Source organism: Daphnia carinata, chromosome 9, assembly GCF_022539665.2.
Source record: "Daphnia carinata strain CSIRO-1 chromosome 9, CSIRO_AGI_Dcar_HiC_V3, whole genome shotgun sequence".
Lineage (NCBI taxonomy): Eukaryota > Metazoa > Arthropoda > Branchiopoda > Diplostraca > Daphniidae > Daphnia > Daphnia carinata.
Window position 1 is genome coordinate 6,666,279 of NC_081339.1, and position 25,493 is coordinate 6,691,771.

The 25,493-nt window shown below is 42.9% G+C and overlaps 7 protein-coding genes and 1 long non-coding RNA gene across 10 annotated transcripts; 3 read left to right on the forward strand and 5 right to left on the reverse strand.

Moving 5' to 3' along the window:
* Positions 1 to 606: 606 nt before the first annotated feature.
* Positions 607 to 8,213, reverse strand: LOC130697925 (kinesin-like protein Klp61F). Its single transcript, XM_057520719.2, has 10 exons — positions 8,005 to 8,213; positions 7,637 to 7,937; positions 7,413 to 7,570; positions 7,273 to 7,351; positions 6,889 to 7,196; positions 6,623 to 6,815; positions 3,105 to 3,341; positions 2,803 to 3,020; positions 1,457 to 2,730; positions 607 to 1,390 (listed from the first exon to the last, which is right to left on the reverse strand). The coding sequence occupies exons 1-10, from the start codon at positions 8,070 to 8,072 to the stop codon at positions 876 to 878; spliced, it is 3,351 nt and encodes a 1,116-aa protein (XP_057376702.1). The 5' UTR covers positions 8,073 to 8,213; the 3' UTR covers positions 607 to 875.
* A 190-nt stretch (positions 8,214 to 8,403) lies between these two features.
* Positions 8,404 to 10,023, forward strand: LOC130697935 (succinate--CoA ligase [ADP/GDP-forming] subunit alpha, mitochondrial-like). Its single transcript, XM_057520729.2, has 7 exons — positions 8,404 to 8,502; positions 8,598 to 8,827; positions 8,887 to 9,108; positions 9,174 to 9,278; positions 9,341 to 9,520; positions 9,582 to 9,716; positions 9,777 to 10,023. The coding sequence occupies exons 1-7, from the start codon at positions 8,466 to 8,468 to the stop codon at positions 9,849 to 9,851; spliced, it is 984 nt and encodes a 327-aa protein (XP_057376712.1). The 5' UTR covers positions 8,404 to 8,465; the 3' UTR covers positions 9,852 to 10,023.
* Positions 10,009 to 12,772, reverse strand: LOC130697931 (programmed cell death protein 4-like). The gene is made up of 5 exons (XM_057520724.2): positions 12,043 to 12,772; positions 11,440 to 11,654; positions 11,040 to 11,365; positions 10,644 to 10,977; positions 10,009 to 10,581 (listed from the first exon to the last, which is right to left on the reverse strand). The coding sequence occupies exons 1-5, from the start codon at positions 12,368 to 12,370 to the stop codon at positions 10,387 to 10,389; spliced, it is 1,398 nt and encodes a 465-aa protein (XP_057376707.1). The 5' UTR covers positions 12,371 to 12,772; the 3' UTR covers positions 10,009 to 10,386.
* A 155-nt stretch (positions 12,773 to 12,927) lies between these two features.
* Positions 12,928 to 14,773, reverse strand: LOC130697932 (putative mediator of RNA polymerase II transcription subunit 26). Of its 3 annotated transcripts, none has more exons than XM_059496783.1 (4): positions 14,578 to 14,773; positions 13,751 to 14,503; positions 13,328 to 13,679; positions 12,928 to 13,253 (listed from the first exon to the last, which is right to left on the reverse strand). In XM_059496783.1, exons 1-4 carry the CDS (start codon positions 14,611 to 14,613, stop codon positions 13,093 to 13,095), a joined length of 1,302 nt encoding a protein of 433 aa, XP_059352766.1. In that variant the 5' UTR covers positions 14,614 to 14,773; the 3' UTR covers positions 12,928 to 13,092. The 3 variants fall into 3 exon arrangements, with proteins under 3 accessions (XP_059352766.1, XP_059352767.1, XP_057376708.1); XM_059496784.1 differs by having other exon boundaries at positions 12,928 to 13,263; positions 13,347 to 13,679; positions 14,578 to 14,772; XM_057520725.2 differs by having other exon boundaries at positions 12,928 to 13,266; positions 13,347 to 13,679; positions 14,578 to 14,769.
* A 252-nt stretch (positions 14,774 to 15,025) lies between these two features.
* On the forward strand, positions 15,026 to 16,096 carry LOC130697939 (uncharacterized). The gene is made up of 2 exons (XR_009003071.1): positions 15,026 to 15,105; positions 15,221 to 16,096. It is a non-coding gene; the product is annotated as an uncharacterized LOC130697939 (long non-coding RNA).
* LOC130697928 (serine/threonine-protein kinase 10-like) lies at positions 15,860 to 21,049 on the reverse strand. Its single transcript, XM_059496776.1, has 7 exons — positions 19,930 to 21,049; positions 18,732 to 19,865; positions 18,347 to 18,668; positions 17,979 to 18,270; positions 17,010 to 17,753; positions 16,609 to 16,921; positions 15,860 to 16,550 (listed from the first exon to the last, which is right to left on the reverse strand). Exons 1-7 carry the CDS (start codon positions 20,615 to 20,617, stop codon positions 16,228 to 16,230), a joined length of 3,816 nt encoding a protein of 1,271 aa, XP_059352759.1. The 5' UTR covers positions 20,618 to 21,049; the 3' UTR covers positions 15,860 to 16,227.
* Positions 21,050 to 21,173: 124 nt separating this feature from the next.
* Positions 21,174 to 22,845, reverse strand: LOC130697933 (endoplasmic reticulum-Golgi intermediate compartment protein 1-like). Its single transcript, XM_057520726.2, has 7 exons — positions 22,580 to 22,845; positions 22,380 to 22,514; positions 22,225 to 22,316; positions 22,030 to 22,161; positions 21,700 to 21,959; positions 21,508 to 21,630; positions 21,174 to 21,441 (listed from the first exon to the last, which is right to left on the reverse strand). The coding sequence occupies exons 1-7, from the start codon at positions 22,756 to 22,758 to the stop codon at positions 21,334 to 21,336; spliced, it is 1,029 nt and encodes a 342-aa protein (XP_057376709.1). The 5' UTR covers positions 22,759 to 22,845; the 3' UTR covers positions 21,174 to 21,333.
* A 672-nt stretch (positions 22,846 to 23,517) lies between these two features.
* LOC130697934 (uncharacterized) lies at positions 23,518 to 24,886 on the forward strand. The gene is made up of 6 exons (XM_057520728.2): positions 23,518 to 23,529; positions 23,598 to 23,802; positions 23,868 to 23,930; positions 23,994 to 24,047; positions 24,110 to 24,280; positions 24,351 to 24,886. Exons 1-6 carry the CDS (start codon positions 23,518 to 23,520, stop codon positions 24,842 to 24,844), a joined length of 999 nt encoding a protein of 332 aa, XP_057376711.1. The 3' UTR covers positions 24,845 to 24,886.
* The last annotated feature ends 607 nt before the right edge of the window (positions 24,887 to 25,493 follow it).

Genomic DNA, 25,493 nt, shown 5'->3' on the forward strand with positions numbered 1-25,493 from the left:
AAACCATCACTTCCCAGCATATTTGTTCTTATCTTTACATATTTTGAAACCAAACATATTCCTGTTTTTTTTTTTTTTTCCTGAATAATTGCAAGCCGGAAATGTGTCAAGTCATCAGAAAATTAGGATTTGTGGGACGCTCGTGAGCTTGACTTGACATTTTACGACTTTTGGCCGCTGCCCTATCCGCTCCGTCTCATCTAGTCTGCGTTATTTGTTATCGGCGAGAAATAGGTGTGTCGTATTCGGGCTCAAACAGCCACTACGGATGACGTCGGCAGCCGGTTTTAACGAAGTCACCATGCCAAAAACAGTCAACAACATCTAACAATTCCTGAACCCAGTTCTAAGCTGCTCGATTTTTCAAGATGATAAACGTCGAATAATTTTCATTACGCCCCAAGGTCCTAAGAACAAAACAAGAAATTGTTTGATTACAATTTATTAATGAAGACGTGTATTCCTGGAAACAAAAATCACGTTCGGTAAAAATGAAAAAGAGGACCACAAATAATAATGAAAAAGAGATAAAGGGAGTATAATACTACCACAAATAGACAATATTGAGGTTTCTTTTCAAAACATTCCTGTAAAAAGCGTATGGCGAAAAAAAAAAAAAAAGAAAAAAAAAACAGATAAAAGAGATAGTTCGTTTTTCCGTATGTGAAAGATGTTTCAGAATATGTTCTAATTAAACATGAGAAGTTTTTTTTCTTTTCAAATAAAAAAAAAAAAATTATTGGTAATATTATTTTTTATAGGGGCAACGAAATGCCACATGTCCGCCAAAAAATGAATCACCCGGATGTTGTTTATTTTTATTACCTTTTTTTTTTTTCTTTTTTTTTAATGCGTGTTTAAAATTTTGGCTGTTTTTAAGAACTCTTGGTATTTTGGGCGTTGAGGATTTTACGACCGGATTGTTGTCCGGATTGCTGTCTCTGGAGCTTTTTCGATCCCGTTACGACCGGGGTAGGGTCTTGTGGAACGGCGAAATTTTCTTTATTATCTTTGCTGACGTTGGGGCTCGTGTTGAGCGATCCTTCCACCGACAGGGTGCGCAACAGACTCGCATTCGCGTTAGACTCGCTCGCACTCGAACGCGTGCCACCTGGCGGAACAGAAGATCCTTGAGCCGTAGATTTATCGGCCTGGGCCAAATCGTTCATCGAGGCCGAGCGATGCACCGTCGTAACCGCGGCGGCCGTTTTGCTGGCGTCGGCGGCAGTGTGACGTCGACTCAGCTGCGAAAACTCGGCAGCGTCATCATCCTCATCGTCTGTCTTGTACGGTCCACGCTCTTCGTGGAACCTTTCAATGATTCGTTCATGAGGCGAAGTGGACGCCAAGAATCTCGGGAATCCAAATTCTCTTCGCTGAGGAGTTTGTCCTAAGAAAAAACAAATTAAAAAAATCAATTTCGCAAATATAATTAAATAATTAACGAGAGACATACCGGTGGGGACGTCTTGGCGCATATCTTCCACAATAAATTTGACAACGTCGCTATTGCGTTGGCGAATTTCTGTGGAGAGCAGCGAACTCCAATCGCTCATGGACGACGTGTGCGCCTCGACGTCGTCTTGTCTTTCGCGGACCGTCGTCACCATATCGGCCCGTTGTTCTTCCAGCAGAGCTTCCTGAGTCTGGGCGGCCACGTGGAGCGACTGGAGCGATTCCGTCGTCAAGTGGGCGTGGCTGAGCAAAGCGCTGTTGAGGTGATCCGAATGCTTGCGCAAGTCCGTCTCCTGGGCGCTGTACAGCTCCTGCCAGGCGGCCTGAGACGCAGTCACGTGACTGGCCACATCGCCTTCGATGACGGCGCATGTCTTGGCCGTCTCCTGCATCCGACCGATGCCTTTTTCTAATGAAGCCGTCGCCGTTTGGAGAAGCGTCGAACGGGCCGTTTCCAGTTGGCTGCGAAGTTCTTTGCCTTTTGTGACGAAATCGTTGGCCGTCGTCTCGACGACGTGGTAGAAATTGCTCCGCTCTTCCTGCGCCTTTTGGACGGCCATCGACACTTCGGCGCTCGTGTCGTTGATGCGCGTCTTGAAATTCTCGCGGGTCTGCTGGACAGAATTGACGAGGTTGATAATCATCTGCATTTGCTTGTTGCTCTCGGCGTCAAATTCGCTCAGAGATTGGCTGGACAGAGTTTGCTGCTCGTTGATGCGTCTCAACTGAGTTTCCGTCTGTTGATCCCACTGGACGGCCACTTGCCTCAATCGGTTCATGCCGTCTTTCTGCTCCGTCAACAAGACGTTGACCAATTCAGCCTGTTGCTGCAGCTCCTCCGTCATGGAGCGCTGCAGCTGCTGGACGGCCTGGCCTTGCTCTTGCAGCGATTTCGACACCGTCTGGAACTTTGGTAAGAAATTGTCGACGAGGAACTGATGCTGATTGCCGGCCTGGACGTTCACCTGACTCCTGGTCGTGCCCAAAAAGGACTTTGTGAATTCCTGAGTGCTGTGCGTGCTGTCCGTCGCCGATTTGCGGAGTCCCTCGGCGAACGTCGACTGCGACTTGACCAGCGACGACATCAACTCGCTCAAAACGCTCAGATCTCGGCTCTGTTTGGCCATAATCGTTCCATAACTGCCGGAAATGTCACTGAGGAATTTCGTGTGGTCCTTGACGAAATTCTCCAGGCTGTCTTCCATGCGGGCAATGTTTTGGGCGAAACCCTGGCGGAATTCTTGGTTGATTCGCTCATTTTCCTTCTCGACCGACCTTCGTACATATTTTTGTGTTTTTGACTGGAATTTGAAAAAAAAAAAAAAATAAATAGGACGAAACGCTTACCGTTTACGATCGAGTTTCGAATGGAGTTTCCGTACGTGATCGGTGGAAACGTCGGCTACTTTGAGCAACTCACGCGCTTGAGAGCCGAGCTGCTGTTCCGTGTGAGTTTGATGCAGGACAACGTGACCCTTTTCGTCTCGTTGGCGTCGCGTCTGTTTCAATTTGGAGCGCGTCATCGACAAACTGTGTTTGGTATTGTTCAGCTCTTCGGCCGTCGCCTACATCCACGAAATGTTGAATAAATTAAGTATAAATATTGAGTCATTGTCGTTGTGCTCGATAATAAATCATAAATGCAATACGTGCAGGACGGCCTGTTGTTCCTCGTAGAGTCCCTGCAGTTGCTGGCAAGACTCTTCTTTACGAGCCTGCTCCTCCTCCATGGCCTTGATCTGCTCCAGCTTCTCGACAATCTCCTTGCGCTGCAATTCAATCTCGCGCGTAATCTGCTCGTAATTCTCCTGCGCCATATAAACGCCGTTCTTCTCGCGGGCGGCCAGCAGATCCCGTCTCAGCCTCTCAATCTCCTCCGTGTACTCCTACACGAAGGGCAAACAATCCGAGACATAGACATAGGGAGAGAAAAAAAAAAAAAAAAATTTAATTATGATGAATTTAGCGACCGATCCACCTACACCGAAACAAACCAATATGGTCAACAAGTTAAGGGCGGGGAATGTTAGTTAGTTAGTCTTATCGTCTTCCCTCTTTTGTTTCTTAAACAACCACTGCGTTTCACATCATCGTCGTCCTCTCTATACACCCGATTCATAAAAAAAAAAAAAAAGGACCTTGGGCCTTTGGAAAGAATCGTATCCATCTCTCTTCTGCGCGTGTCGTGGGCTGCGAAAGTGACAAGCGGTCAATAAAGTCAAATTTTATTCTAATTCTTTTTTTTTTTTCTTTCTCCCTACGCCGGTTTTCCTCATTTCTTTTTTAACGATGTCATAAAAAAAAAAAACAAAGTGCGGTTAGTACTACGCATCATTCTCTGTTCCATCCATTCCCACAGAATAATCATTTGTAGAGATAGGGGATCCAATAAAAAAAAAAAAAAAAAAAAAAAAAATGTAGACGAAATAAAAGGGCCGCTTGGAAATGATCTCTTCTCCATCATGTTATACATATTACGTGAACAAGAAAAAGGCACAACCGATGCCTTATTTGGCGTGATTCGTTCAAAAAAAAAAAAAAAAAAAGCCCTTCCTTTGCTTCACAAAAAGCTGCTTAGACTTGGTCAGAGAAAAAAACCCGGCGTGAGCTCGTAAATCTCTAACGCTGCGTATAAGCCATAGAAGGGGCCGATGGGGGGTCGCGCCCACACGATAGTAAGGTAGCTCTTCCTTAACCATATTTTTCTTTTTTCCTGCTAGCTCAATAAGGGAAAAGAAACAAAAAGCAAGACGACTCGAATGCGTGACGAAACAAACAGGTGTGGAAAGTGAGAAAAAACAAAACACATTGACAAAGAGTCCCGTTTACAGAGCGGATGGACAAGGTCCTTGTTAAAAAAAAAAAAGACAATAGGGAAAATGAGACGTAACTTACCCTGTAGAAAAGTGCAAATGTGCCGACGAGGACGCCGACCGTCAACAAGAGCAAGAGGAGCAGGGCGGGCAGCCATAGAGTGGCTGTTCCACTGCCGCTGCCGCAGCCCGGCAATCTCACTCTCCCCATCAACGCACCGACCGCCACACACACACACACACGCACAAGTTTGGGTTTTTTTTTTTGTTTTTTGTTCTTTTCTAATTTTTGATTCAGTTTCTTCGTCGTTTTTTTTTTTTTCTAAACGTGTGTGGTCAATTGCCGTTCATTCCACTAACAAATTCACGCTTCATTTCACACACAAACAAACACGAGCTCCTCGCGCGTGTTTAACTCGACTGAATGATCAATTAGACAAACACAACTTCAAAGTCTCAATGAAAAAAACAAAAACAAAACAAAAACAAAAGTGTGTGGCGTGTTGGAAAGGGGCACCGCTAGAGGAGCGAGAGAATCACATCCTTTCACGACGGTCGGGAGCACTGAAATGGACCCTGTCTGATGCTGATAGGGGGAGGTTATACCCGACATGCTGACTATTCTCTCCTACGTACGAGTTTCGGAAAGGAAGAAAACAAAAAAAAAAAAAACAAAAAAAACATATCGAAGAAAAAAAAAAAAAAAATGCAGCCCGAGGAAAAGGAGAAAAACAACAACATCTACACTCCGACCCCCGTCTCTCCAGCGCACACCCCATATCCCGACGACAACTCACAAAATTAGACTGGGCGACTACACGAGAAGCGATGGTGTTAGTTGTAGTCCCGACCGAGATGGGCAACCTTCCAAAAACAGAAAAACCATTTTTTTTTTTTTTTTTTTTTTTTGTTTTTTGCTTTCCCTTCCCACCAATCAAATAAATACAGCGCCAGTCAAAATACCTTTTAGGTTCATCTCCCCTTCAACCCCCATTCATCTTTTGAGTAGTTAGTCAAACAACCATCGTTTAATCATCGCCTTTTAACGGAAGCATGGCTTTTTCTTCTTCCTTTTTTTTTTTGAAAGGCCTCTCTATTTCAAAATTCAATCGTCCATTTCTTATTTTCTATCGTTTTTTTTTTTTTTTTTTTAAAGAATGCGCCAAGATTGAAAGATCATCGTGAAAAAAAAAAGCTCAGCACCTGGCTTTCGGACAATTTTCAATCCATCACGGGCTGGAAACTCTCCCAAATCAAAAGTCTCACAACATTGATCCCTCCCTTTCTTGCGTCCTTAAGAGCTACACAAGAGTGTCCGAGGTGTGGAGGACTATGAGGAGAAAATTAAATTTCTCCGATAATTTCCAAATGCGATAACAAACCATTCAAAAAAAAAAACACACCCATTCAAAGAAAAAAATAAAAAAAACGAAAAGATACATCTTAATTTTAGCGCCTAGTCGGGGAAAAAAAAAATGGTTGGGTACCACACGACCCGACGGGCCTATTTAACCACAACGTCCCTCACAAAGCACAGCCAACAAGACATAAAGGGTATTTATATCGTTGGCCAATTTGCATTGTAACCTTGAGAGGGGCGGGGGTCTCGTTGCCAGTAATCCTGCCTTCTAAACAAAAGGTTTAAAACATTTTAGTCCTACGCAGAACCATTGCTAAAATTGGCACGCACCGTTTTCGCAAGTAATGGGTCCATAACAGCCACAAATTAAAAACAATCCCCCCCCCCCCTCGATCCCGACAGTTCAACTGTTCAGAGCCTTAATGGGTGGGGTAGAGAGCCCCCCCCCCCCTCCTTACAGCAAGTGCCAACTAGACAGAATCCAACGTGGCCTGACTGGCCTAAGAATACTCACCTTCTTCTCTATCTCGACTCGAGACGCACTCCACCTTTTACCCGCGGGCGGGACAGGCTATCGACTCTAACCCAGAGTTTTTTCCTCCTCTCATAAACACCCCATCGCCAGACATCTAAAAAAACGCCATGTTCTTCTCTTAGAGACCCCGAAAGGAATCTGTTAGCAGAGAGAAATGACTCAGCTTTTGATTGTGGGGGTCTTTTCTCCTCCCTTATTTTCTTTTAAAGGGACTGGAATGGTAACTGCTCCAGACGGACGAACACACCGGCAATTATTTTAAACACAAAAAAAAAAAAAAAAAAAAAAAAAAAAAAAAAAAAAAAAAAAAAAACTTGCGTGTGTGTGTGTGTGGGGGGGGGAATCTCAACTCATTAGTCAAAGACGGCCGAGTGGGTATAGGTCGTTAGCACCGAAAGATATTTCAAGAGGCCTTTGAAGGAGGAGAAAAGCAACTGCTCAAATATGCGATGATTTTACCTTGAGTAGGGCCTTTTTCGTGAGTTTCTGATTGACCTCGGGACGGTTCGTGATGTTCTTGGCCCGATGGGCGTAGTCGAGCGTTGAAAGAGTCTCCTCCAAGTTGGCGGCCGCCGGTGAGATTGTGGCGATGATGGACGTTTTAGTCCGACCGCCCAAAGAGTCTTGCAGCAAACGCGTCAGTTTCGATTCTCTGAATGATTTCAAAAGCAATTTTTTGTTTAATTAAGGCGTTGAATGAGAGGGCGTAGTCAATTTTATTATACCTGTAGGGAATGTGCGGGGCACGTTCGACCAGCGACGTGATGACACGGCCGAGCGTCAGCAACGATTGGTTGATGTTGCCGGCTTCACGGGCACGACGCTCAACAGCTCCAGAACGGCCAATGTTCTCACTGCCGGCCAAGTCGACCAGGTTCAGCTTACCAATCTTCATCAATTCTTCGCCGTCGTCCGTGTTCTCCTTGATGTGAACAGTGATGGAGAAAATGGTATGCGAGCGGCTCGAGTGTGCATTCATTAACGTGGCGGCTGTCTGGCGCTTAAGTGAGCCCTTGGCTAAAATACTGTAGACCTAGACACAAAGAGATACAGTACAATAGGATCAATACTTTGATTTTACTTTAAAATTAACAGAAGAAAAAACTCACCTCATTCTTGTTGTGAACGGTAACTTCCTCCATACCTTGAATAATGACTGAACCTTTCTTTGTGGTATCGTCATACAAACTGAACACAAGGAAAGTTTATTTTCATGTGTGATGTGTCTTTGAATTACAAAAAGACTCACCGAAGCTTTGTAGTGTCATCAGTTCCTGACAGCAAGTCATAGATGTCTTCATTGTAAATTTCAATAAATGAAACACGAACAGTGCACTCAACTTCTTGAATCCTCAATTCATCAAACAAATGGGACAATGTTCTGGGAATGATGCCAGAAAAGGGATCCTGAAATAATAACATTTTATGAATGATTACACAGCAATCATTTGAAATAATGAATAAAAAACTTACATTTTCCCATGAAGACGCCAAATCGTCATGCCTCTCACCCTCCATGGTGAAGGTTTTTCCAGTGCCTGTCTGTCCATAGGCAAAAACAGTGCAGTTGTAACCCGCCAAAACTTCCTCCACAAGGGGAGCAGCAACAACTTTGTAGACATCGACTTGTTTCGAAGTGGTGCCAAACACCCTGTCGAAAGCAAATGATTTTGTCAAAGAACTCTTTTCCACAACCTGCACCTCCTTGTTGTTGCCAGCTGGAGTTTCAACCACAATGGGTGAACGAGCAACCTTCTCTTGTGTGCTCACAGGCCTATACAAAATTTATCAAAGTCGTTACAACATAATTCACGGCCGTAAAAAAAAAAACACGCCCTCACCGAATTCGGACAAAAACTTGGATATTTTGGTTTTTATCTCTCATTTCTTTGCGTCTCACCTCGCTCATAATCTAAGTACTACCATTGGTTTAATTAACACTGAACAAAGACTTTGGCGCACTTTATGCAACGGTCATCTAATCGAAGTGACTGAGAGTAAAATCAGGGAGCAGTAGGCGGACACACCACGCAGCCAGTTGGATTTGAAATGTTTGAATATGAATTATACACTGCCCTATTGTCAGATCGTGCGTAAAGAAAAACGCTTCAGTTTTACTAAATTAAAAATTTTAAACCGAGAAAGTCCATGTTACTTTCTTTTGAAAAACAAAATTTCAATTTCAATTTTTCCGTTATCACAAAGAAATTTTATCAAATTTTTGTATTTATTAAATCAAATGCGATGTTGGTTTTCGGTCAAGAATTTAGTTGTTGATTCTTTTCCCGAAGAACACGAAAACATGGCCGCTTCTGCTAGAATTCTATCCCCTATATTGGGTAATATCTTTGATTTACAATATTTGTTCATCTAATCATTGTATAAACATAATTAGCGTTTAAAATTTCGTTATTGGATTCATTTATCATTGTAGCCTCTGTCCGGCCGCAAAATGCCGGTGTCAGGTGGTGCTATTCCTCTACCAGACATCAATTAAAGTTGACCAAAACTACCCGAGTCATCTGCCAGGGATTCACTGGTAAACAGGGAACTTTCCACAGCAGACAGGCCATCGACTATGGAACCAATTTAGTAGGAGGTGTCTCACCGGGTAAAGGAGGAAAAGTACATCTTGGTGTACCTGTTTTCAACACCGTTCTAGAGGTAAATCCTAAGAGAACTCTAACTCATATTCGAAAACATAACAAATCAAATATGAGCAGGCAAAAGAAGCAGTGCAACCAGATGCCACAGTCATCTATGTGCCACCTCCTGGAGCAGCCAATGCAATCATGGAGGCAATGGATGCTGAAATTCCCCTGATTGTCTGTATTACTGAGGGAATCCCACAGCAAGACATGGTTAAAGTCAAGCATCGTCTTGTTAGGCAGAGCAAGTCCCGCTTGATTGGTCCAAACTGCCCTGGAATCATTGCTCCTGGCAAGGTAATCTGCCCTTCTCCTTAGAAATCCAAGGGAAACTTAACTGATGCTTGGTTTTACTTAAGTAGTGCAAAATTGGTATTATGCCTGGTCATATTCATCAACAAGGATGTGTCGGTATTGTTTCACGCTCAGGCACTTTGACTTATGAAGCCGTCCATCAAACCACTCAGGTAATAAAAAACTGTTCAATGAACCAGTTCCTCAACTAAATTTACTTACTTGAAACCTAAAGGTCGGTCTAGGTCAAACACTCTGTGTAGGCATTGGCGGTGATCCATTCAATGGTACCAATTTCATTGATTGCTTGGAAGTCTTCCTCAACGACCCAGAAACCAAAGGCATCATTCTTATCGGCGAGATTGGTGGTGGAGCCGAAGAACGAGCTGCTGAATATTTGACCCAGTACAATACGGTAAAAATTAATTTGCTCGAGGTGAAAATACAGATTCATTTAACCATATACGTCTTCGCAGGGTGATAAGCGGAAACCTGTTGTATCATTCATTGCCGGCCTGACAGCCCCTCCAGGCCGACGTATGGGTCACGCTGGTGCAATCATTTCGGGTGGCAAAGGCGGCGCCCAGGACAAGATTATGGCACTTGAAAAGGTTAATTGAAATTTACAAATGTTTGATTTACCTGTTGTTAATCGGAATTGTTGCTAACAGGCTGGTGTTGTCGTCACACGGAGTCCAGCTCAGTTGGGTACGACACTGATGAAGGAGATGGTTGGCAAAGTTTGAAAATCTAAGAGGCAACAATAGATGGTTTGAATATTATATAAAAGTTAGCAATCTTTGTAAACTTATAAAGATTAGAGCAAACAATTTCCCATGGTTTGTACAATGATTGAAAAATTTTCTATTCCTGATGAGATGAGTTAAAAAAATACAGAAGGGATTTGAAAGATCAAAACATCTGGTTTATTTAACTTCCAAACCTTTCATGAAATCTTTGAGTAAATAAAAAAAAAATGGGAGAAACATTCCGTTAATTTTTTTTGCCAAGATTAACACCGGAAAAGAGAAATGTGAGAAAAAAACAAAAAATAGAGTGGTGTAAGGGTAGAGGTCATAACAAGAATGAGGGGTGGGTTTAGGTATATAACCAAAATGTATCGGTTATTTGTATGTCTTCTTAAAACACTCAACACCTGACACGCACTATCTCACCTCCTTTCTCTCCCAGCTTCTGGATTTTCTACTATCCAGTGTGAAGGATTTGATTTTCCCAGGGTTAACTGGACACACCCGAGAAAAGGTAAGGGATACGTCTCTTTTAATCTTTGAAACGTCCACCATCGCCTTCGGAGACGAAACGTTTACGCCCTCTAGCAGCATTGCACTTTTGCAACATAGCTTCGTCGATTAGTCCAGCGGTTTTGCACTTACCGCCCAACCGTTCCAGGTACATTGCCGCATTGGGTACATCTAGGCAAATATCATCCAGGTCATCCAAAACGCGATAAATTCCCTAATAAAACAAAAAAGTTTAGTTTACGATTTGTGTTAATATTAAAAATAATTTCAGATTACGTTTTTCATCTGATCTGGAGTGACAATGGTACTGTCGTAAAATGACTTGAGCAGTTTAACGACGGAATTCTCCGTCTCTTCGTTGACGGCCTCCAGTGCCAGCACAACCGCTTCGTAGACCAGCTCGTGATGGAAGTGGGGCACTTCTAATTCCCGTAGGCAGCGAGCCGCTTCTTTAGTATCGTCAGATGTCAGATATTCTTGCAATAAAAGGCCCATCGAGCGAACCAATGATGTCACCGGGCGCAGTCCTCCACCGACGCCCCAAACATTATCCAGACGAGTCATACCGTGCTTCATCGACAGTAAAACATCCGCCCTAGCCAGAGCTTGCCTGTGATAAAGCAGAATAGAGGTTAATAGGCAATCGTAATTATTCGTTAAAAAGATAATTACTTGGCCAAATCACATTCAACTTTGCCCTGATAGTTTTGCAAGAAACGGGGCGCCAAAGTATCGTCGGCGACAGAACGGGCGATGAAATTGCCCAGAATGGTCGGAGCGTCTGGCGTGTCGAGGACCAGATCGGGCAAGTTGCGCAGCAACTGATCCAGCGCCTTTTCCATTTCACGCTCCGTCAAAAAGTGCGTGTAGAGATCCGAAAGCAGGACGGAAGTCATCTCCCGATTGGACGGCTTATGATCCATGGCCAGCTCGATAGCCACTACGGCGATCAAATAGCGATTTTCGCCAAAATTGTAGTCTTCCAACGCCAGAGCCACCTATCGGTAATATTGTAAATTACATATAAGAAACATACACACGTTGCTGTCAGCTGAGCAAAACGAGAAACAACCTCTTTCGTGTCGCCGTGACCGTAGTATTCTAGAATGATAGGCTCCAAGTGCTTATTAATCTCGGCGTGTGTCAGTTGTGGAACGATAGTTTCGATTCTCACGTCGCCATTGTCCAATGAATCGGAATCGTAATTGGGATCTTTCTCATCCATTACTTCGGGAACATCCAGCTCAGAACCGGGCTTACCCCAAACGCCCTTGCCTCCGGCACCGCCTAAAGATAAAAAAAAAAGGGAAATGGTTTAAAAACCAGGTGATTTTTTTTTCTTTTCCCAATCTTAAAGCTCGACGTAATATCTAGTTCCAACGCCCCCCCCCCCCTTTATGCCAAGGTCAAAGTCAAGGGCGAATCTTTCTTTTACCAGCCACGAGACGTTTCCCCCCCCCATTTTTCTACAGTTCCACCATTTTTCTGTAAATATAACGATAGGAAACGACAACCAAGATCTTACGATAAGTTGAAGACCCAAACCCAGAAGATCAGTAACAAAAGAAACAGGATACAAATCAGACAGATGTTTCTTTTTGTTTTCAAAAACGAAAATTTTAACAGTAGTAAAGAAGGAAACAAGAATCACGTAATAATGATTCAAAACAGATACCTTTCTTCGGAAGACCTCTGCCATAGCCATTTCTGGGTCGTCGAAGATTTTTGACCGTTCGAATCCCGTTGACAAGTCCGGTAGCAGATCCTTCGGCTCCACTGCCATTTTGTCCGTTCGGGCTGCTACTGCCTTCCTTGTTGAGATGCTTCATCAGGTACTTTGACGGCCTCTTGGCCCGCCTTGTCAGTCTCTCGTCAACAGAAGCCGAAGATGACATAACCGACGAGTCTACCTGCGTGCTGGTGCCATTTGTTTCAGCTTCTTTCCCAACAGGAGCTTCTACATCATCGATTGGTGCGTCAGCTACTTCGGAATAAAGATCCATTTCGTTTGATGATGGCAACAAATTAGGATTTGAGCGCGTGGATTGTTTCAGAGACTAGCGTGTAGAAGCTGCGTGAGATCAGTTTTTTTTTACTTCTTCTCTAGTCAAATTTACTGTAGAATTGTTCTTGCTTATGTGACGCACGACACGAACGACGTCACCACGTTGTCGAATCAAAACACGAATGAGATACCAAACAAATAGGATTATTTTTCTTCGCTCGAAAGCGGAGAAAAACTATCTTAAAACGGAAAACGAGTCAAACTTTAAATTTTTTTGCAACACCCAACGCTTGACAAAGTTTTAAAGTTTTAAATTGTAATAGGTCTTTGAAAAAATGTGGGGTTAGAGGAACGATACAAACGAGGAATCTTCTAGAGACGGTATGGAAACTCGAACTGCGTAGAAAACACGGCGTGTGTTCATGAGTGGAGGGGAGCGGGTAGGGAAGGGAACACAAAGACACATCGTGGCGAAGAGCCATCTAGCGGCCAATTCTTAGACTTTTTTTTACAAAAAAGGACGGAGGAAGTCGGAAACTTGGGTTATTATTGTTTTCAATTCACGTATTTTATTGATCCGACGTTTTCAACTTGTATAGATTTTCTGATTTAAAATATACATTCTTTATATGGAAGATGGACTTTTTAAAAGTATTATACGCTCATTCTTAAAATGCCTTACTTACAAAATGTACACACAAGTGGACTACAATGATTTGTTCAAGCATCTTCAATTACTTCGACAGTGACGTCCTCGTCGTCTTCGAAAGACGTCACGAAAATCGTTCCATCTTTACCCACGACGGACTCGCTGAACGAAAACTGTGCCGGTTCTAAACGTAATTTTAGTTCAAAGGGTACCTCAAAAATCGTTAGATTCTCTGGAATCTTCTCCTGCAATCCCCCCCAAAAAAAGCGAAAACTCGTTCTTACATATCTATTTTAAAAATTCAACTGAATAAATTATCCCATACCTCCCAAATGTCGTCGTCGTTCTGAACTTTGGTTGAGTTCTTGATCGGGTTCATCGTCCTGGCCTGATTTCTAGCTTTCGCTCGTTCTTCCTGCCGACTCAGAACATTCTCCATCGGCTGTTGCTGATGAACATGAGGTGGTGGTGATTGTTGGGTATGTTTACGTTGAGGCTGCTGACTCTGTTGGCCTTGTTCAGGTTTATGTGGTTCTTGATGTGGGGGTTGGTGATGTTGATGATGTCGGATATCATTTTGAATTGGCATCGTCGGATTGTCTACATGTTCCATCACCCACGATTTTCGCGGTGCCTGTTCCCCTTGATGAGACATCTCCTGATAAAAAATAAAATACACTTTGATTTTGCCAAATACGAAAATGGTTGGAAATGTTATCTCATATTTACCGGTTGATAATTGACGTGTTGTTGGGCATGATGTTGATGTGGGTTAACTTGTTGTTGCTGGCCATAGTGGGGTTGTTGATAGTGTTGCGGATAGCCGTGTTGGGGATTGGCGTACGGCTGTTGGTATTGTTGTTGCTGCTGATAGTTGCGATGACCATCCAAAGCAGAAGGTGGAACGTGCTGATAATGTTGTTGTTGTTGCTGCTGAGCTGAAAGCTGTTGCCATCCAGTTGGTGGTTGCTGCTGGGCATAATATTGTTGCTGACTGCCGGGGGGAATTAGAGGTGCTGGTGGAGGTGGTAACGGATGGTACACTGACTGTTGTGGAGGAGGTGGTGGTAAAGGATGTTGATTTTGGTGTTGTTGTTGGGTCATTGATGACATAAGAGCCTGATCTGTTTGAGCATCTGAATCCACGATAGCCGATGGCAACTTACGTAATCTCCACCATCCTAATATTATTAAACTAGTAATAATCAACAATAGGAAAACGAGTAGCCAACCACATTTTCTTGAATGATTTTTCGGCTTGCTGCTGCTACTGCTCACGTAGTTATTATTACACCAGTAATTTTGATTGGAATCGACAGGCAAAATGATGGGCGTTGTGTCAAAAATCCTTTTCGACGAGACTTCCATCAAATCTGTACCCGTCGGGCGACTGCCCAGCGAAAAGGAACGAGGTCTGGGCACAGGACAACCAAACTCGTGCTGCCATGGCTGCATAAGCAAAGGCCTCGATTCCGGTATAGCCTTGTCACGTACATTTAAACATATTCATATCACAACTTGAGAAAGGCACGTGCTGTTAGCGAATTAAACTTTACCTGGTAATGGTGGTGATTCCACTGCTGATACGTCATCCCGATTCTGTTTGTGAATTGACGAGGTAAAACAATGTAAACTTTAATTAAAATGAAAACATGTGACTAAGACAGACTTCGTCTTCAGAATGCTGATCACAACTGAGAAGTGTGATCAAAGAAAACAGATTAACAGACGTGTGCTAATCGAGCACCTTGGGCCATTATGACCTACCCCATTTTGCCCTCAGGTGCTACATTGTAAATGGAAGCATAATTAATATGTTTTGCAAATTCAAAGTAATAAAGTTTCCTTAATGCTACACAAAACATTGAAATTACAAGAATTAACTGTTGTACTTTTGTCGGGAATTGTCGAGTTTTAAATCGAAAGAGCAAAAAAAAAAAAAAAAAATAAAAAATACCTGCTGTAATCCGATCCGGCAACGCAGCCTTCAGTGCCAATTTTAAAGGGAACATTCTGGAGACAAAGGAAAACAACAAACCATCTTGTTATGGACATCAATTCTTTCTTATTCCATGGCGCCACAGGTAAGCTTACTAATATTATTTAGAAAGTTCCATCATAACTTAAATTTAAACGACCAATCCTTTTGTTTTCAACACGTTTTATAAACGTTTACGGGTTTCCTCCATACTGTTTCAGATTTCAGGTGAGAAAAAAAGCGACCAAGAACAATTTCCGTTCAGATAGCTGTTAACGACCGCCTTAGGGATAACTAAAAGTGGGTTTCCGGCATCAAAAACGATCGCGTTTTCTCTCTGGACAACAATTACTTCCAGGATTCATAAAAGCTGCATACAAGTTAATGTAGATTGAAAGCCGTTTAATATAGCAGATCGCCGACATATGCTACTGTACAAAAGGAAAAGGCACACGGACGAAGAATAAGAAGTTTCGGCATGGGGAGCAAGGGAAAATGTTGAGACAAAAGCAAGATATATTAGTCAGCCCTGGAAAAAAAAAAAGGTAGACAGGAAAATCAAGTAATAATTCCTAAGCCATGCACGTTCACTTCAGGGGAGGGGACAAAATAAAGGGGAAACATATTTTTTTAATGGACAAGAAAGGACTTTTTTTTTGCTTTTCTTTAAATATAATAAACACAAAGAAAAAGAATTATTCCAGTTCAACTTTGAAACCTTGATTGTATGACTCTCGATCGTCCAAGTGTCACGGAAAAAAAATGCGATAACTCTTTTGTTTTTACGTTGAACGAATCACAAAAGTAAACTTTTCCTCGTGGATCGACCCGAATTGCAAAAGACAAGAGCAAAAACTGTGTTAGTACGGTAACTAGGTCATTATTTATTGCATGTGTCGTTTGTTGTGAGGGCTTCGGTAGTTCAGAGTCCCTCTTTCCCACGAAACTAGGAATCAGAAAGTCACACCCTTTAGAACTGTTATTAATTTCATTTGTAAATTATAGTGAATAGAAGGAGAGGGTGATGAATGGTTGAGCTGAAGGTTTTCTTTTTAAATTAAATCTTAATAAAAAAAAAAACAAGAAAAAAAAATAGATAGCGAAAAAAAAAAATGGCTTTTGAAAGGGAGGGGCGACAAAAACTGTCATTGACACAACACAGTTCTATGCATCTTGGGATAAAAAAAAGGGGGAAGATGAATAAACGAATCTTTGAAGCTTTGATAACTTATGAGCCGTCGGCCGAGACGGAAGAAACGCTCGAGCTGGTACTCCGCTGGGAGCTGTGCCGCCGCGAGTGATGCGATTCCGTGTCGGGTGTCAGCTCGTGCGGAGATAACGGCGGTATCGCCTGAGCCAGATAATGGCCGTAAAACTTTTCCTGCTCTTCCAGTTGCAAAGCGAAATCGTCCTCCAGCTTCTGCTTCCGCGGCTTCAACTTTGCCCGCCACTCGCGCAGCTCCGACTGGTATTCGTCCTCTTGCGATTTGAGTTTCATCGTCTCGTGTTCCATCAACATCTTGCGCTTCTCGTTCTGCAGTTGCTCCAATTCTGTGACAGTCATAAATATTAATAAAGCTTTAAAAATGAATATTAAACAAAGACTTACCTTTGACGGAAGAATCGGCTGCGGCGCGGAGTTCCTCCAACTGTCGACGATGTTTCAACTCGCAACGCTGCTCCTCGGCTTTGTAGCGCTTCTTCTCCTGCTCCTGGAACTTGCGCAACTTTTCGCGTTCGTTCTCCGGCGTCTCGGGGAAATTTAAGGCACCAGCCAGGCTAGCCAAGCCGCTAGGCAAAGAAGCGGCGTTGACTGAAATACGCATCGATTCTCTAAACATCATTTCGCGGGCCTTCATCTCGGCTCGAATCCGCTTGGGCAGTGCCCGTCGTTCGATAGTCTGTCGCTTCAGCAAATCCTCCTGGAACACCAAAGTAAAAGTTTAAAATTAAACCTGCACACACGCACAGAGAGAGAACATGTTATTTGATATTTTAAAAAAAGAGAACCTCTTTGCGGGTTTGGAACCGACGGATTTGCTCCAGTTCCTTCTCGTGACGGACGAGCATTTGATGGCGTTGAAGGAAGAAGATCTCCTTGAGCTGCCTTCTGGCCAGTTGGTGACGTTCGTGTAGTTGCCTTTCCTCCAGTTCCCACATGGCCGACTCGCGGGAACGGAGCAGCTGCTGTTTCTGCTGCAGAAACTGCCGTTCCAGCAGAGCGATTTTCTCGCGATGGCCGTCACTCGAGCGGCGCAAAGACGTCTCGTGGCTTTGATTCAAACTGTCGAGGAAAGAACGTTCCCTATCGGCCTGTTCCACTTCCTGCTGTTGCCTCTTAATGCGGAAGGCCGTCTTGCGCTGGTCTTTCGGTAGCAGGTCCGACTCTTGCTTCAACAGTCTAACTTCTTGTTTCAATCCTTCGCGAAATAATTTTAATTCGCGCTCCTGTTCGGAGCGGATCTTTTTCGAGGTGAGGCGAAGATCAGAGTCTTGCTGCTGTTCGGCTCGTTCCACTTGCTGTTTCTGTGACCGTGTCAACGTCTCCAGTTCCGTGTCGTAGCCTCGCAACAAGCTGGTCGTCTCCTGATCGAAACGGCGCTCTTGCTGATCACGGGCCACTTGGGCCTTGACCGTCAAATCTTGAAACTGTTTCTGTTCCGCTTTTTGCAGCATTTTCAGCTCGCGCAGTTCCTGTTTGCGCAGCAGGTGTTCGTCGTAGATACGGCCGTCATTCTCGTCGGCGTAAAACACCTGAACACGACACCAATGCAGAATTAATGATCGATATTAACCGCCGAGCGGAGGGATAAGATTACTACCTTAGCCATCTGAGAGCGTTTGGGTTAATTGAAGATACAGAGAAAGAGAGAGAGCGTCCAATAATAAGCAAAGGTATCATGTTATGTTAAAAGCAGAGGATTTGCAGGACAAAAAGCGGTGCGAGGAATCATAGAAATAAAAATAAGGAACACGTACCTTGCTGGTGGTCGTGGTGACAACGACACCATCGACTTCGAAACGACGTGTTCGTTTGCGTGTCTTTTTCTTAAGATTGCTCAATTCAATTTCTTCTTTAGTTCGAGGTGTGCGGCGGGCTGGTAACTGCTCGGATTCCAGTGGTTCTATTTCAGAAGTGACCGTCGTCCCGTTACTGACTGTGCTCAAACTACGCCCTGAGGCCGGCTTACTGCGTAGTACCACTTCGTTGTCTTCCACATCAATGACAGAGTCACTTTTGCGGCTACTGCGACTTCCCGTTGTGCCCGTCCTGTTTTTTTGTTGTTTTTTTTTCAAATTAAAGATAATTACAATTTACTTTTAAATTAAAAAAGAATAAAACATACCCAGATGTGCTTTCAATATCGGAACGATCTAGGGTCCGTTCAAGGAAGACGGAATCGGGCGTACTAGGAATACTAGTACCTCCCGTGCCTGTTCCAGAATCTCCAGTAGGATCGGCTTTCTCTTTTCGATTGGGACTCGCGATCGGTTCCGCGTTTTCTTCTTCATCTTCATCAACTTCCTTTTTAATTGGATCTTCTTTTACAATGGGTGGACTCGGTGATCGGGATCTTTCTTTGGCCGGCAATGGAGGAACTATCTCTGTAGAAGAGGCAACGTCAGACGGGACAAACGAATCGTCGTCTGTTGCTTCTTGTGTGATGCCTGGAACGTCGTAAAAAAAGTTGACCAAACTAAATTATGTAATTGAATTAACTGCCTTTTCACCTTCGACAATGATGGACGTGTGAATGACGGACGAATCTCGGCTTTCCGACAAACTGCTTCGTTCGCTACCTGAACTGGAACGCGACAGACTGGAAACTTGTGACAAATTGCAAGAGACATCGCTACGTGATTCCAGGACGGCATTGTGTCGTCCGTCCTGTTCGTCCGTTGCTTCGTTGCTTGGCTGTTGTTCCGGTTCGTCCGGCTTGACTTTTTGGGGGGTTTCGTTGTCGTCATTCTTCGACTCGGTTTCGAGTCCTACACCGTTGGAAACGACGCTCGAAGTGTTGAGGATGAGCACTTCAGACTCGTCGAGTTTCTGGCCAATTCTTTGACTTTCCTCGTCCGTTTCTTGTTTGTCTTCCGTAACGTTAACAACACTTACGACACTTACGAAACGTTCAACAGGTGGTGGTTGGGTTTCAAACGGCAATGAATCATCCGTCGACGATTCACAGCCATCAAAGGTGATGCTCAATTGTTCAGTTTGTTGTAACGTCGGTTTGGCGTCCGGGCTAACCTGAACGGCTGGACTAGTTACTGTAACCGTAACGCTGGGCGGGGGCGTAGAGGGTTTCGGGGTGACACTATCATTCTTTGAAGACGTAGGTTCAGGTATTGGTGGTGTAGGCTCTGGTGTGGGAGGCCTTTTGCTTGGACTTGTTACTGGCGGTGGTGCAGGTTCCGGTGACTGGAAGACTGGCGGTGGTGGTGCTGGGCCTTTTAAATGCTTTTTAGGAGGCCCATCAGGTGTGACTACCGATGATTTACGGCTGTCGGCCTCACTTTGTACTGAGATGGTATCGCCATCGTTGGATTCTGTGGCGTGCGCATCGTCGACGTCAACATCCTCTTCTTCCACCACTTCGGCCTTGTACTCGATCAGCAGGTCCTTGATGTTCTTCGAGTCGAGCGTGCAGGCAATAAAGGGATGTCGTAGCAGCTCCGTTGCCGTGGGCCGCTGTGTCGGATCTTTGACCAGGCACTTGGACAAGAAATCGTTAAATTCTCTAGACCATCGTGAAGGACAATCAAGTCGGGGTGGATCAGATTTTTGGATCTTCAAAAGCACTCGCATTGGGGTCAGGTCGTGATTAGGTGGCTCCATCTGGGCCAATTCGATTAATGTGACACCTTTTGAAAGAAAACTTGATTATTAATAAATGCTTTAAATGTTTTTTTACAAGTACTCTGTTACCTAAAGACCAAATATCAACTTTGTAGTCGTAAGGATTATCACGGAATGTTTCGCACGAGACTACTTCGGGGGCCATCCAGTAGGGGGTACCAATGAACGTGTCGTGTTTCTGCAGCGTGTGCTTGTTCTTGGCAGAGACACCGAAATCAGCCAATTTGACTCCACCATCAATGGTCAGCAAAACATTGCCAGCCTTCAAGTCTCGATGGATGATGTGCATCTTGTGGAGGTACTCCAATCCTCTGACCATGTTCTGGCAAACATAGGCAATCTGGGGCTCTGTCAACGGTTTGTCAAGGTCCACCATTATAGAGTCCAGAGCTCCTCCATCACAGTATTCTATCAGCATCCAGAGTTTGCCTTCCCAATAGTAGGCCTCGTGCATGTCAACAACATTGTGGTGGTGACACTCGGTCAGGATGTCAATTTCCACCATGAAATCGTTGAGGTCATTTTCACCCTCCAGTTTGCAGATCTTGGCAGCTGCGTAAATCTTGCTTTCCCGGTGCAAGGCCTTGTACACTTTTCCAAAGGCACCATCTCCAAGCTCGCTGACAATCTCCCAAATATCCGCTGGGTTGATGTTGATCTTGATATTGTTGTAGAACCTTTTCTTTTTGGCTTCTCCACCTGTCCCTCCAATGTGGAGGACCTTCTTGACTTTTCTTCCAAAATTAAACAGTGACATTTTTCACCTATCCCATGCAGGAGGTTGGAAATGGAATGCAGGGAGTATGTAGTCAACACATCAGGGAAACTCAGTTAACACTCCAATCACTACGCAAATGTCTCAAATTAATTGGATTTGTAAAGTACGGAAGTAGAAAATCTCCCACCACACCTTATCGCTTCGAGTCACGTCCGGCTTCGCCCAAACGCACCCGACGCGATAGATAGCTTCCAAACCAAGCTCAAGACAAAAAAACTATTTGCAATTACATTCACTGTCACCAACCTATTCACATCGAAAAAGGAGCTTGCATCGATTCGTCGCGGCACTGAACAAGTACACAATAAGGAAGGCTATGCGGGTGGTGAATAAAAGACGCAGACCTAAGACATAATTTCTGACACGTACGGGCCAAAACACTCATCCGCCATCTTGGATCGGTCCTATTCGTGACGTCACTTAACACACAGCGAGCCGCAGCTGTGCCAGGTCGCATTACTATATATACACTACCCTTTAACGCCCGGCTCGCCCAAGGGAGTAATATAAAGATAAAATACCACAGAGATTAGAATAGTTTGTTTGTTTTTTTGTATTTTTATCAGCCTTCTCTCTTTCATAGTCGTTCGGAAACGATAACAATGCCAATAATTGTCATGAGATTAAAACAATTTTGTATCGAGAATGTAGGGCACCGACATGTCACATCGGTTAGCTTGGCTTCTTGTTGATTTTTAACTCAGTTTTCCCAGTTCGAATTTCTTGAATAGTTCAGAAGCGGTAAACACAAATGAATCAATAATGCCTGCGACGGTAAATGTTCCACCAATAATTGCACAAACCTATAATAAATAATAAAATTGTTAGAAAATTTTTTCTTCAGCAAGTTGTTACTGTCAAGTTATTACCGAGGTCAGAAATGCGTAAATCGGTTGTCGTCTTTCGTGGTATTTTACAGTAATAGGGTTCAAATCGTAACGGAACCAAATGGCTGCTGGAGAACGACCCCCGAGAGAAAACGAAACGTAATTCTGCAAGTCGAAGAGAAACGTTAAGGATTTTGTGATGAATTTTAAACTTCATCACTTGTTTGAGTTTACCGAATATGCGTAAGTATATTGATAAGAAACGAGTGTTTTTCCGGCAGAATCCTCATATATAGTTGGTACAATCTTCATCGTGTAATCGTGAGATTCCGCTGGATCAGCTTGACTCCTATCTCTACGGGCAAGCGGATTAAAATTTCCCGGTAAGTTTTTGTTATCCAAAACTTCTCCAAAGGTTAGTGAAGTAATGTAATGAGCCATGTCAGCATTATCCGGTTGCTTATCGGCAGAATGGGTAGAGACGTGAAAGTTTCCTGCAGGCGATAAATATCTGGAATTGGTAGTATTACAAAAAAAAAACGTGAATAGACTATCTCAACTTACCTGGAACCCGGTTGATGTGGAAGCGGCTCTCAAAAATGCAGCCTCTACCTTTATTCCATGGTGTTTTTAGAGTATTTTCAATGAAACCCACATCATGTCTTCCCAAATCATCTTGGATGTCAATACCAACATCTAAATCGAAAACAGCAATATTATTTTACATACACATAATAACCTGGCTCGGATATACCATACATTCACAGGCGAGCCTTGGCAGTGTTATATTTATTTGTACTGGTATTTTTTCATCAGAATTTCCTGGGTTGTCCACAAAAAGTTCAGATACTCTAAGAAGAAAAAAGGGAAAATCAATAAAATTGACATGTCAAATTAGCAACATACATGCTTACACTTCCGGAGACATGAAGTGGAAAAATTCAGAGAAAAAGAGGAATGTCATGAAGGCACAGCAACATATAGAGATGACAGCGCCAGTAACAGTTGGTTGAGTCAAGTCTTTGGGGACTTTTCGATAAATGTCAAACCTGCCAGTGAAATTAATGATTGTCACATGACGAACCAACAGAGGTAAGCAGTAAACCAATTTTACCTTCTCAAATCAAAGCCCATGGTGTCGATATAAATACGGACAACAACAGAATTTAAGCTTAAAAACAATTCAAGGGTCCAAACCTCTTTTAAATAATATCTATAACTGAAACAAGCAGAACATTGTCCGAGTCGTGAGGGAACAAGATATGGTGATGTGGCTTGCGTTGCCAATACCATCAACAGGTGTATAAAGACTAATAAGAGGAATTTTTCTGGTTAAGCTCTCAGCAAATTGTAACCATGGCCTGACACGTCGAGCTGTCAAATATACTATTTCCCAAACTTACCGCTACGTGACGCAGGTGTGGCAATGTTAAAAATTCAAGATCCTTGTTTTGGATTTTGGATAGTATACAAATTTATATTGACATTTCAGACAAAGGTTAATAATCTGATAGAAGCTTTACCGATCGTTTTATAGCTGGAACTTGAAGCTTTGTGGACAGTATCACAAGAATAGGCATTCTTAGAATACAAGATTTCCCCTAAGATTTACAATAGCGAGGTAAAATGTAAATCTGGCTTGCATTGTCGAGGGGTTTTTCGGCCTAAATTTGTTGTATCTACTAAATTTTATCCAACTTTTATCAACTAGAATATCGTTGAAATACCATTTCAAAAGTAACTGACGATTACACTAGGTTGAGTGCAGCTTCAGAGCGTAAAGCAAACAATGTGCAAGTCACGTTGTATGGTTAAACTGGATATAGTCTGTACTACATTATTTATATACTCTGCATACATGGGATGCGGGAAAACAATCGCTGAAGCGATGAAAGAATTACAAGAGTGCGATCTATTACAGTACAGAAAACGGTTTTTCGAGTATTACCCGAGCGAATAAATAGTTTTAAGATATCCATAAAAGTCTCTAGTATCTTCTGACTGTTTCCATTTCTACTCATAAGTTCATCAAGACCACAACCAAGTAAGGAAATGAAGAATATCGTAAGTTTTTTCTACATTTCATGTTCAGTAACCGTTATGTACTAACATTTTAGTATTATTTGAATTAGTTCGTTGCCGTCTTCTTGATTTTTGTTGTTCCGGTTCAATTACTGGTCGACTCCGAAACTTATCCCGATCGTTTTACACCTGCTTTATCAAGGAAACATTCAGACGTGGATATTGGTCGTATCTTGCTTTCTAAACGAAACTTATTTTACCGAGGCCTTTTATCAATAATAGCTGATTATTGGGCCAGAAAATTGGGAAAACAACGTGAGTATATACTACACATTGCGTCAAAGTGCTTAATCAAATTTCATTACTTTCACGATTCACAGAAAGCTTGACACTTTTATCAGAAACAATAGTTGCAGTCGATAATTTAAAACAGGAGCTGCACGGTACAGTTGTAATAATTAATCTGTTGCAGTCATCCACGACTCAAAATGTATTCTGATTTGCAGATTACGGGGCAGATACTCGGGCCATCATTGAGGTTCTAGATGGAAAGATCGATGGTAATAAAAATGGATTGAAAAATACTAAATACCAAAGGAAATGTTGATTATCCATTTAACAGCATTTAGTTGTACCTGTTCTGCTGATGACGCCACGAGCATTGGTAAAATACCCAGTTCCTGTAAAGATTTAAAAGCTATTGGGCATACAAAAAGTGGACTTTACCCTGTACTCGGAAGTAAGCAAGTCGAAACGGTTTATTGCGATTTCACCGTAGCAGCTGATGGACCAGGTAAACACATCTGTGATAGAAAGAAAAATAAATTATTCATCATTGTTTGAATTGCTATTCAAAATGTCAGGCTTCCAGAAATGGATTGGTTATCAAGACGTAAAATCAAAGCCAACGTACTTCTATGTACAGAAAACCAAAAGCTTTTCAGCTAAAAATACCCCGATTCCTTTTGAGCGAGTGATGCTCAACATCGGAGGAGCCATGAACTTAGCAAGCGGGAAGTTTAAAACCCCCGTTACAGGAACTTATTTTTTCTCCTTTACCGGACTAGTGCAATATCCAATCACGTCTACGGTGCTCAACGAACTATCCGTAACGCTCTATCGGAATGGCCAAGTTGTAGGAAGAGGTCAGTTTAACGAAGTCGCAGCCGTCGCAAATATTTATTACCTAAGTCCGGTAACCGTCCAATCTACGCTTATGTTGAATGCCGGAGACGAGGTGTGGTTAGAGGCCAGTTACGGACTGTTCAGTGTAGGTTATCTATTCGACTCCGATGGCACCCGTTATACGCATTTTAATGGCTGGCTTTTAGAAGAAGACATCGTCCATTCGTTGTAGTTGTTTAAAATTTGATAATGAAATTAAAATATACTTACCCGATGGCTGGCTCATTTTCAAGACGGTAGATCCTGTACAACTAAGGAAAAGGCCACTAAAAATGGCACGAAAAAAAAATCTAAGAATATTACCGCACTGTTTGTTAGTAGCTTGTCAAGTGACACTTCATTTTTAGCTATAAAAGTGCAGAGAAAAACCTGTTCATATCGTGGAGTCAGCGACCCTACCCTGTAAAAGAAAAAAATTAGAGCTGGTTGAACACGCGCAGTCTTATTTGTTATTGTCAACGCGCATTCATTTCGTAGTGTTGCCTAACTGCATGTTAATAGAAAAAAAGCATGCTTAACAAACTCGTTTTCAAAGAGAAAAACAGAGATGGTAATTTTTCGGAGTCAACGTTATGCATCTGAAATGGTATGCCGTTTCGGTTTGACCGTTTTATTTAAATCAGAATGCGTTTGAGATTCAACTGTAACGTAGAAGCAGGGGAATCGCTCGCTAATCAGCAAATTCAATTCACGTAACCTTTGCGAAATTCCATTACATTTTAGAAGACGAAATGAGCAAAGTGATATACGTTTCGAAAATTCCAAATATGATGGTATACATTTGAAAACGTACTTGAATTTGGAGATTATAAACCGATTAG